Raw genomic sequence first — 12370 nt, forward strand, 5'->3', positions numbered from 1 at the left:
TAGGAAACACATTGCTAGTCTGAACTTTTTTACTTATACTCATACTGTGAATGTTGGATGTGTGAAATCATACACAGACACATTCGATTAGGAAAAACCTTGATTAGTAAAGTGCAAACATGGTCAGATTCATCCAAATTTTGAATGAAATTATATAATCTTTCTAACATTGGACTTGTAAAGCAAAATAATGTATAAACCAGAAACTTTCTCCACTAAAATTTCCATATCTCATCATTGCTAAATTGCACAGATCCATTCAATCCCACCATCCAACACAACAGACACTCTCACAAGTCACTTATTCATCTGCTCACTCTTTCTATCCTCCTAGTTGTAGAGAGATATCTCTCCCAACCCCGGCCCCCCATGTTATAGCAAGTCAAACCCTCCACATCCTACACTCAGAAACCCCTCTAATCTTATTAATATTCTCTGCATGCCTTCTGTCTCTTTTAATTGTGCCCTTTGGAATTCTCATTCAGTGTGTAATAAACATGACTTCTTCCTTTCTGATTCTCTTAACCTTCTGGCTCTAACTGAAACCTGGATCCAGCAGTCAGACACCACTGCTCCTGCTGCTCTTTCATATAGTGGACTACACTTCTCTCATACCCCAAGATCGAACAACAGAGCAGGTGGAGGTATTGGTCTGCTTCCATCACCCTAATGTACCTTTCAGATTATCCCTGAAGTACCCTCACTTGTCTTCCCTTCTTTTTGAGGTCCATGCTATCAGACTGTACATCCCCTTCTCCATGCGAGTGGCAGTGGTATATCGACCTCCGTACCGCTCCAATCAGTTCCTGGATCACTTTGCTACCTGACTTTTACATTTTCTCTCCTGTGACATCCCCAACCTTGTCTTGGGAGACTTCAACATGCCCATTGCTTTTCCCCTCTTCCCATCTGCTATTCACCTTTTATCTCTAACCTCCTCCTTTGGCCTTTCGCAGCTTACTAACTCTCCTACGCAAGAAGACGGAAATTCCCTTGATCTGGTCTTCTCCTGGCTTTGCTCAGTGGATGATTTCAGAAACTCCCCTCTCCCGCTCTCTGACCACAACCTTCTTTCATTCTCCATCAAGAACTACCAGGCCGCTAAGGTCACCCCCACTGTCCATACTTATAGTAATATAAAGGCCATTAACACCCAGAAACTTATGAAGGACTTGCAGTCATCATTGGCCCCTAGCATTATAATGAAACACTGCAAAGTGCCCTGGATGAAGCTGCACCTCCTATACATAAAACAACTTTGCACAGACGGCAACAACCCTGGTACACGCTGCAAACACGTTTCCTAGAGCAATGCTCCAGGTGCGCCAAACACTTGTGGAGAAAATTCAATCTACCCGAAGATTTCATCCATTATAAGTTTATGTTTTAAAACATACAACACTGCCCTTCACCTCTCCAAACAAACCTATTTCAACACCCTCATCACCTCACTCTCCAATAACCCTAAATGTCTCTTTGACACTTTTCATTCCCTACTCAATCCAAGAGTGCATGTACCAACCACAGATATTCGAACTGACGATCTGGCCAATTACTTCAAAGAAAATATTGACCATATCCGACAGGAAATTTTCTCCCAATCCCCTCATACAATGCACTGTCCTCCTTCTCCTCCTGCGTCTAGCTCACTCTCTGATTTTGGACCAGTCACAGAAGAAGAAGTGATCAGGCTCCTTGCATCTTCTTGCCCTACTACTTGCGCCAGTGACCCTATTCCCTCACATCTCTTCTAGTCCCTTTCCCCTGTGGTCACCAGTCACCTAACAAAAATATTCAACCTCCCTCTCTCTCTCTTCCGGTATCTTTCCCTCCTAATTTTAGCATGCCATCATACATACATTACTTTAAAAAATCCCTCGACCAAAACTGTGCTGCTAACTATAGACCTGTCTCTAATCTTCCCTTTATCTCTAAACTCTTCGAACGCCTTGTCCACTCCAGTCTTATCCGCTATCTCTCAGATAACTCTCTTCTCAACCCTTTTCAATTCGGTTTCTGCTCTTTACACACTACTGAAACTGCCCTCACTAAAGTCTTTAATGATCTACTAACAGCTAAATCTAATGGTCACTATTCCATGCTAATTCTCCTACATGTCTCTGCAGCATTCGACACTGTGGATGACCAGCTCCTCCTCATTATGCTCAGCACCATTGGCCTCAAGGACACTGTTTTCTCCTGGTTCTCCTCCTACCTCTCTGATCTCTCCTTCACTGTATCTTTCTGATCTCTCCTTCACTGTATCTTTTGCTGTCCCCTCCTCCTATCATCTTCCCCTTACTGTTGGGGATCTTCAAGGGTCAGTCCAGGCTCCCTCATTTGCTCCTTGTATACTGCCCCTAATGGACAAACAATCAGTATATTTGGTTTCCAGTTCCATCTCTATGCTGATGACACCCAATTATACACCTCTCCTGACATCACCCCTGCCTTTCTAGAAAACACCTGTGATTGTCTTACCGCTGTCTCCAACGTCTTGTCCTCCCTCTATCTAAAACTAAATCTGCCAAAAACAACTTGTGTTTCCTCCCTCTACTAACCTACCTATGCCTGACATTGCGATTTTCATTTGTGGTTCTGCCATTACTCCCCAGCAAAATTTCTGCTGTCTTGGGGTCATACTTGATTCAGAGCTTTCATTCACCCCTACATCCGATCACTGGCTCGCTCTTGTCATCTGCACCTCAAAAACCTTTCTAGAATTCGACGCTTTCTTACTATCGACTCTGCAAAAACTCATACTGTTTCTCTTATTCAGTCTTGTCTGGATTATTGAAATTCTCTACTAATCGGTCTCCCTCTTACCAAACTCTCCCCTCTCCAATCTGTCTTGAATGCTGCAGCCAGGATCATATTCCTCACCATCCATTACACCGATGCCTCTACCTTGTGCTAGTCATTACACTGGTTACCCATCCACTCCAGAATTCAGTATAAACTTATTACCCTGACCCACAAAGCACTCCACGGCTCAGCGCCACCCTACATCTCCCTCATTTCAGTCTACCACCTTACCCATGCCCTCCATTCTACTAAGGACCTGTGGTTAAGATCCTCAATAATCAGAACCTCTCACTTCCGTCTCCAAGACTTTTCACGTGATGCGCCGATTTTATGGAATGCACTACCCAGGTTAATTTGATTAATTCCCAATACCTACAGTTTTAAGCGTGCACTAAAAATGCATTTCTTCAGACTGGCCTACCACCTCAACACATTAATCTAACTATCCCTGTGTTGACTATTCAAAATTTTTACCATAACCAGGTTCTTTGCATCATGTTCTTGTACGCCTTATGCATTTAATAGCCCTCTGTGTCTGTACTTTTACATATTCTGGCTGACAACTGGTTCATTCAGCATTACATGAAAACCCGATTCCTTACATTATGGCTGGTCCTAACAACGAAAGCAATTGTTACCATTCACCTTTCGTCTCTCCCCTATTTCTTTATAGACTGTAAGTGTAAGCTTGCGAGCAGGGCCCTCAGTCCTCTTAGTATCTGTTGATCTATGTGTTTATTGTTATGCTTAATGTCTATTGTCTGTACAAATCCCCTCTAAAAAGTAAATTGCTGCGGAATATGTTGGTGCTTTAGAAATAAAATTATTATTACTATTGTTTATTATTTAATAGTTACAATTTACAAACTTTTTATCAGTCTACGATCTTGCTAATTTATGGTTTGGGGGATAGATCTTGGTTAAAGTTGGCAGTTATAAAGGTCCCATTATTGCAAGTAATTAGAAATAAACATATTCTAATCATACTATGAGAGGACTTGAAGATTCTAAAATCTTAGCATATTTAGTAATGTGATTTTATGACTTTATTTTTCTTGGATTTGATCTTACCTACATCTTGTACTCTCCAGTGGACACTGAACGAAGAGGTATTGAACCAAGCTTCACAAGTTATTTTTTCCTCATGTTTCCAGTTGTCCTTGTGAAGGGAGACTAAGTTCATTATGGTCCATGTTCCAGTTCCATCTGGTTCTTCTCTAGAGATTATCCGACCCTTGCGATAAATTCCTGATATGTTCCAGTATACATGAACTGTATTATGAGCCGCAAGTACTACACAAGCCAAATGTAAAGACTTAAGATGATTCCATGGGTGGAGATGACCGAGAATATGAACAGAGGTTCTGAAGGTGGATCTGTCTGCAAGTGTGAAATGTGGGCAGCATTGAATAGAGTTTACATTTATATGATTTATACTTTTTTTTTTTTAATAATCTTTTTTTATATAGACTCATTATTTTTGGTCAAATTATGCATTTAGATGTTGATGTAGAAAAATTAAAAAAAGATAAGCATAAGAAGAAAAAGGAGATCAAGAAAACTCAAGAAAATAATTAAGAGGAATAGAAGAACAAGAAGAAGGAGTAAACTTTAGTAAATGTGATCCTGTGTAAAATGGTCACGCAGAAATGTTTACTAAGAAAATTGTATTGTTTCTATATGTGATAAATATTGGTTTTATTGTACATGGATATATTGCTAGTTTAGGTACACATTTGTGTAGGGTCTCACTGCTAATTATTAACCCCTTAGCAAACATGTCTCCTTTTACTTTATAAAATCTTTTACATTTTAGGTGTTCTCTAAAAACAATTAAAAATAGAAATATAAGATTAGAAATATTCACATCCCCCTTTTCAAATTATGTAAATAAAAAAATCTTAAAAAAACAAAACATTTTATTATAGTCCAATCTAACCTAAGATAATATATATCCTGCTAAGTGAACACCAGAAAAATATAAAAATTGCTGTTTTTTGTCTTCTAAAAAACTAAATAAAAGCAATCAGAAAGTCAAAGGAAATCCTGCCAGAATGGTTCCAATAAAAGCTACAGCTTGCAGAATCTCAAAAAAAGTCGTCATATAATTCAACAAAAAAATAAATATACGGCTATAGAAATTTGTTTTCCTCATAATTGTATTGACTTCAGAATACAGCTAAAATGTATATTACTTTGCACAGTGAATTTCGTAAAAAAAATAGAATCCTCAAAAAACAAGGGCAAAATAGATTTTTTTTTATTAATTCCATCCTATTTTTTCTGTTTTTCTAAAATGTTATTCAGAAAATGTAAAAACGCTGCATAAACATTTAAGTCATCCAGAAAAAAAGCAAATACTTGGTTATAGCTCAATGAAAGAAAAAAGGATGCCACTCACCGTTACCAAAAGTAGAAGTCTTTATTTCATGGATAAAAATGCATGGGCTCGGGAGCAATGCAAAGAGTGCGGACCAGTGTGGAGTTTCAATCAGGTGGATTAATTATAAGCAGCGTGCTCAGAATACAACCACAGTCTGAATAAAGTCCAAAAAAGAGAAACAGATTCGGCACCGCTGCACCACCGTGGTCTCTTAAACAAATCTAAAGAGACCCTTCACACACTATATGAACGCCACTTGGTTATGTTGATGGGAAAAAAAAAAAGTTTTGGCCATTAGAACGTAAGACAGAAACAAATTAAAGGAAAACAATGGCCTTTGTTCTAAAAGGATTAAGCACCACACATTTATACAAAAACCTTCCATGTATGTAAATTAATCTACTCCTATAGTTTGACCAGACTATAAGCCCAAGTAGTCATCTTACCTCCAACAATCAGATTTGTTCCATTACCAAATTTCTCTAAACCAAAAGAATAATAATGCACACAATAATAGACTCCACTGTCGTTGGTTTGTACATTATGAATCTCCAGGCTGGCCATGTATTTCTCTTGTTTACAGATATATTTGTGTGTATCACCAGTTGAACATGACATCACATGGACTGGGGCTTCACTGCTTCTCCATTTTCTATGATACCAGGACATTTTAGTTATGGCATCTAAGTCTTCGTTTGACACACAAGTAATGACAGCCATACTATTAACATCCATCAATGCAATGTTCTGTGGCTGATACAAAACCATTTGACCAGCAATCCCTGTAAGAGTAGATACCAGACATTTAATGAGGTGCAAAGATCAATCTTGCCACCTAAGTTCCAGTGAAGAAAAATCTGAATACTTCATTATACCAGACATTTTAGACATTTGCTTGCTTCCAGCTTGTGAGAACAACTTATGGAACACTCTTTTTGTTCCCCATGACTGTGCTCATTGTTATAGGTCCATAAAAGCTTGGTGGGCGAGTTTCAGGTGGAAGAACATAACTGACTACTCAGAGCCTAGACCACAACACTGTTAGAATGAACAAGAAATGAGATTACGAGCCTAGTGCTCTCCAATATCAGAGTCTGATCTCTCAAATGCTCTTCTGGATGAAGGGGCAAATTTTCTCCAAATCTGATGTAATCAACATTTGAAACAGTGGCGTCTTTTTTTAAAATACCAAAAATAGTCAATCTACAACATCATGTTTTCCAGGATTTAGCATCTATAATAAATAATGATAAATTGAGAACATTAAATTTCTTACCTTGAATAAACAGAGTAATATAGACTACAGCCATATCTGGTGCTTTGCACAGTTGTCTGGTACACACTGGATGTTACTCGCTATTATATAGGCATATACTCCCCATTTGTGACCATAGATAGAAATGTTAATAGCTCTGGCTCCTCCTTTCCCACCATGAAAGGCACTGTCAAATACATGCTCAACTCTTCTAAAGCAGAGATTAAAATCTGTACAATGGAAAGAAAAACATCCTGACACTACAGCAAGGATACTTTTTGCAGGTACATCCAGTAACTAACTGTGCATGCTTAATTCTTCTCAACTTCTCCATACGGCCAGCCCTTTAATGGCTCCTGAGCTTCCTCACAGATTTAAATTAAACCATATCTTTAGGACAAATCAAGTAAAGAGGTCTAGCTCTACACAGGACACGCCTACTATCAATCAGTCGATCATGATCAATGGGTTGCCAACCTGTGCTCTTGACAGTATAGCTTCAGTTTCTTACGTATGTCTCATCCCATTGCTGTGTTTAAGCTGGGACCCATGATATTCTCTCACTATCTAGATTCCCCACAAGTTATCTGCGGCATTCCCTGCCTATGCTTTTACACAGGCTATGTTATACCATATGATGTGACAGCAAAAGTGGGAAAAAGGGGAAGGAGATTGTCAGCTCACCCATAGTAGATGCACCTTGTTCAGCAGGCAACTCGCACGGAGCCATCTCAGTCTCAGACGTCAGCCATGTGTGAAGGAAAAAAAAAGAAGGGGATCTTACAACGATGAAACTAGTGAAGCCAATATATAAATGCAAAAAAAAAAACATTATTGGAACTATACAAGGACATAAAAACTGGACATCACCCGACACCTTGATGGGCAAACTGACACATTTCAGCAAACAGCCTTAATCATGGTAATAGCATAAAACGATGGAGGCTGTTTCAGGTGATTCAGAAAAATAAATAATATAATAATACCAATTTTTATTTATATTGCGACATATTCTGCAGCACTTTACAATTAAGCATTGAAATGTACAGACAATAAAAACAATATAGTTAAAACATTTCAACTGTTACAAGAGGAGTGAGGGCCCTACTTCAACGAAGCTTACAATCTATAAGGAAATAGGGGGGCCCATTACATAGAATGTGCTGTTATGTATGGGCCAGCCATCAGTATAATAAATAAGGGTTTTCATAAAAACCTGCATGATCGGGTCATCAGCCAGGATCTGTCTGGGTGCAGCTACCATGCGCATTTGGGTACATGGAGGATATGGACACAGATGAATAGGAAGGAGCAGATTATGATTAACATTTAGGTGGGAACAGGGCAGAGTTAGGTTAGTGAGTTGAGGTGATAGGCTTGTCTAAACAGATGCATTTTTAAGTTTGGCTCCCCAATACTCAGTGCGTAAGTGCAGGATTCCCAGTGTTGTCAACAAAAACCAGGCAACATAATTCAAATTGTGTGGGCAGGGACAACCGTGACTGAATGCAATAAAGCACACCCACTTGACTAAACGAGCAGGTAAAATATAACTATATAATGCACATTGCATCCCTAACTACGCACTGGAGGCACTTTAGATGCTACAAGTGATATGACAGGATCCCTTTAAATTTTGTTTTCACTTTTACTTTACTTTTACTTTACTACCTGTTTTCTGCCTCATGGCTAAACTGTAAGCGTTGGGCACTCAGACTGCCATCCCATGGTGTCTGTTTACCATTACTCATGTTTAGTGATGTCCGCAGATAGCTTAAACTCAACTGGAAAAGAGCACGTTTGAAGGGTCCAGTAGAAGGTTTATTCTCAGCTGAATCCTTGCATTATGCACAGTTACAGTAGGTAAAAAGAGACTTTCCTTGTACAGAGCTGTATAAAACGTGGGTCTCCAAGATGGAGATGGACGCAAAGATGGAGAAGGAGGGAGGGGTTGCAGAAATGAGAGTCACATGCGAGGGGGGAGGAGACATCCTCTAAAAGGGACAGATCTATACACAGCAATGAAAAACAACATAATTAAATGCAGTACTGTCTGCATGATTCTAAATCATGGGACATGACACTCCCATCTGAAATCTTTAGATTTCCTAATGATCCATCTTGACTTGATGTGTTACGATGATGATCAGCGATGTCCTAGAAACCTGGAAGACAAAAATGAAGCACAACATGCAAAAATAAATGTGATGTTCAGGGAATGGACAACGCCCGAGAGTGGACCCTCTGGGTCGCGGATCTGGAGCCCCTGGGTCAAGCGCCAGGTCATGACCGACCCCTATACAGGGATCGTTAGGGGCAAAACCGCAGAGAATAGAACCGCGACAGCCGGTACCAAGAGGGACGGCTCAGGGACAAGGAGGACCAGAGGAGGGCCAGGGACACTGGACAGAGATAAGCGTACCTGAACAGGGTTATAGGGAGAGCAGGAAACCATGCGGCAGCTACTAGAAGGGCCAGCAGGAGTAGCCACAGAAGCAGGGGGAATGCAGATGTGGAGAGCCCAGGAGGAGATATAGGGACGGATAGGCAGAAGGGGAGAGCACCAGGGAACCAGGAGAGCGAGGGACGAAGCAGGACAAGACGGAGGCTGACAGGGAGAAGGCGAGAGGACTATAACCGGAGAACTATAGTAACACTATAGCGGCTAGAACAATGTGTGGATTAGCACACAATCATCAGGCGTCCTCTCTACAGAGCGGCCGCCTGAAATACCTTAGGATCAGGAAGTGGGTAAGCGAGCACCGCCCTCAGCGACGCCCACCACCAGCAGAAGAGGGAGCGCTGGCTCGCGCCCGCGGCCTAAGGGAGGAGCACCGGGACACCGCAGAGCTGGACGCTGGGTGAGAGTGCGCGCTGCAGAGGGAATGCCGGTAAGAAGAGGCAGCAGCGGTTGCCGCCGCAGAAGACGCCAGGGTGGGCACGGCCGCCGATGTTACAATAAACTAACAGTTGTAAGTCCAATTGTTAGAGTGTTAGCGACTCCTGGAGTGGACCCTCTGGGTCGCGGCACCAACCCTCCCAGGGCGAGCTAGCCTAGTGAGGACCACCCCCTATACAGGGAGTGTCAGGAGCAAGCCCCAGGGGATACGATACCACGACTGCTGGCACCAGGCGGCCGGCTCACAGGAGATACGAGACTGTGTGACTGGAGGGTGCAGGATACTAGGGAACACGGGAGAGTACACGGGAGTGCGCTGAGTACAGGGTAGTGCTAGACGGGTACACGTGGGCACATAAGGCGTGTAGCAAGTAACAGAACACAGGAATAGAGTGAATGCCAGGAGGCACGGCGGAGCATGAAGAAACAAGGGTTCAGAGCAAGTGCTAGGAGCACCACAGAATAGCAGACAGCAGAGGACCTGAGAACAGCGCACAGCCAGGCTGGGACACAGCTGACCCAGCCAGGAAGCACAACAATAATCAGGCACCTCCCCTAGGGGGAGGTCGTCTGATATAGCACATGACTACTACTGGTTCCGGGTCAGGACCTAGCCAGAAAGCACATGACCACTAGTGGTTCCGGGTCAGGTCCTCCAATACCATAGAGAGGACCGAGCCCTATACAGCACTGACAGGAGCGCGCAAGCGCAAACGTGGCATGGAGGAGGAGACCCGGGGACGAGAGTTGCGCGTGCGCACCCGACGGGGACCCCTGAGGGACCGCCGTACCGGAGGGAGTGACGTTGAGGCCGAAGCCCCGCCTCCTTGTGAGCGCGGCATAACAGTACCCCCTCCTTTAAGCCCCCTCTCTCTAGAACTGGAAAATAGCACCTTGACACTAGGAGCGGGATCCAGACACTTCCTAACTGTATGAGGACCAATGAGATCCAGAGTCTCAATACGAGAAAATTCGGTCTCCTGCCATACCCTGGAGAACTCCACGGACAGAGAGTCGGAGGCAGGTATCCCCGAGACAGATCGAACCGGCAGAGGCACACAGACATGCTTGGAGGCCGAAATGGTGGTGCAGTCATTGGAAGTCAATTCATCCTTAGGAGGCGAGCAGTCGGAGGATGGTTGCTTGGGAAGTTTCTTGGAACACGATGGGCAAGCAGCCACAAAGTCTTTGACGTCCTGAGCAATAGACGGCCACCAGTAATCGTGGGATAAACGGGAGAGTGTCCTCTTGGCACCAACATGACCGGCAGCCGGGGAAGAATGTCCCCAGGATAACACACCTTTACGGTTACCTTTAGACACAAAGGTCTCCCCTGGACGCTGGGGCGTCAACTTGACGGAAGCCACGGTAATTACCTTGGGACGGTCACTTGACGGAGGTGGAGACTGACTCTCAGCCCCCCTGTTGATAATGTCACAAGTCACAGACCGGTTGCTTGAATGATGTGGAGACTGACTCAGCCTCCTTCTCGACAATGTCACAAGTCACAGACGGAATGCTTGACGGATGTGGAGACTGACTCAGCCTCCTTCTCGACAATGTCACAAGTCACAGACGGAATGCTTGACGGATGTGGAGACTGACTCTCAGCCTCCTTCTCGACAATGTCACAAGTCACAGACGGGATGGTGGACGGTGGACCTATAACCGTCGAAGACGAGCAAGCAGGGTTCTTCGGATGAATGAACAGCAGGCAACTCTTTTGACAGGACGGTCCCCAACGGAGTATATCACCAGATTGCCAGTCCAGGGTCGGCCCATGAATACGTAACCAAGGAAGTCCAAGAAGAAGGGTATGAGGCGAAGTCGGCAATACGTAGAAGGAGATCCGCTCCCGATGACATGTGCCAATCTGCAACTCAACTTCCTCAGTGACCTGGTTAACGGTGTCCTGCAAGGGCTTATCGTCGACCGGAACTACTGACCTAGGAGACTCCAGGGATCTGACAGGGATGCGAAACTTCTTAACTGCCTCGAGACTAATAAAGTTACCCACTGCGCCAGAGTCCACAATAGCTTTCACAGTAAAAGTCTCAAAACCAAAATTCAGGGAGACAGGCACGGTCAGGGGTAGAGAGGAATCACATACACTTGGGGAGACCTCACTTAACAGTCCCAGGCGGAGAGACTTCCCCGGTCTCTTGGGACATGAGCGTAGAAAGTGGGAGGCATCCCCACAATAGAAACAGAGCCCTTGTGCCTGCCTTTTCACACGACGCCGTTGAGCTATCTGGAGGCGATCCACCTGCATAGGCTCAGGTACCGGATCTGCCGCAGATAACTCGGGTGACGGATGAGAAAAACTGCGAGTGGACGAAGAGAGGCGAGAGGACCCTCTCTCTCTGGCTGACTCGCGGGTGCGTTCCTGGAAGCGCAAATCAATGCGTGTCGCGAGAGAGATAAGATCCTCCAAATTGGTAGGGGTATCTCGGCCCGCCAGTTCGTCTTTGATCCGACCGGACAGACCATGCCAAAAGGCCCCTACGAGGGCATCATTATTCCAACCTAGCTCAGAGGACAAAGTGCGAAAACATCGCGTATTGTCCAACCGATAGAGAACCTTGACGAAGATTAAAGAGGGACTCGGTGGTGGAAGCAAGGCGACCCGGCTCATCGAACACCTTACGGAAAGTGTCCAAAAAGATGGAAAGCTGAGCAACGAGCGGGTCATTACGCTCCCAAAGGGGATTCACCCACGCAAGCGCCTTACCCTCTAAGTGAGAAACAAATGCTATTTTAGCACGATCGGTGGGGTAATGCTGCGGCAAAAACTCAAAATGCAAACGACACTGGTTCAAGAATCCGCGACACAACACAGGGTCACCACTATACCGGGGTGGCTTGCATAGGCGCGGAAGTGAGTGTGGAAGCATGGCCTGGGCAGATTGTATGGAAAGGAGCCGATTATCTACCGACGCTATATAGTTGAGAATCTGAGCCTGGGAGTCACGTTGCTGCGCAAGTTCCTGCTGGAGACTAGCCAACTGGGCAGCATTCCCAGGCTCAG

At 44.1% G+C, this 12370-nt stretch overlaps 1 protein-coding gene across 1 annotated transcript in view; it reads right to left on the reverse strand.

The window, feature by feature from the left end:
* Window positions 1–6732, reverse strand: part of LOC141082652 (uncharacterized) — a 55477-nt gene extending 48745 nt beyond the window's left edge. Inside the window, exons 1-2 of the mRNA XM_073566603.1 lie at window positions 5635–6732; window positions 3877–4185 (exon numbers count right to left, since the gene is read on the reverse strand). Of these exons, the coding sequence (XP_073422704.1) occupies window positions 3877–4185; window positions 5635–5956 (631 nt within the window). The 5' untranslated portion in view covers window positions 5957–6732. The remainder of the gene's footprint in view (window positions 1–3876; window positions 4186–5634) is intronic.
* Between the last annotated feature and the right edge of the window lie 5638 nt (window positions 6733–12370).

Source organism: Dendrobates tinctorius, unplaced genomic scaffold (assembly GCF_039654945.1).
Source record: "Dendrobates tinctorius isolate UK_male_01 unplaced genomic scaffold, ASM3965494v1 ptg000019l, whole genome shotgun sequence".
NCBI classification, from domain to species: Eukaryota; Metazoa; Chordata; class Amphibia; order Anura; family Dendrobatidae; genus Dendrobates; species Dendrobates tinctorius.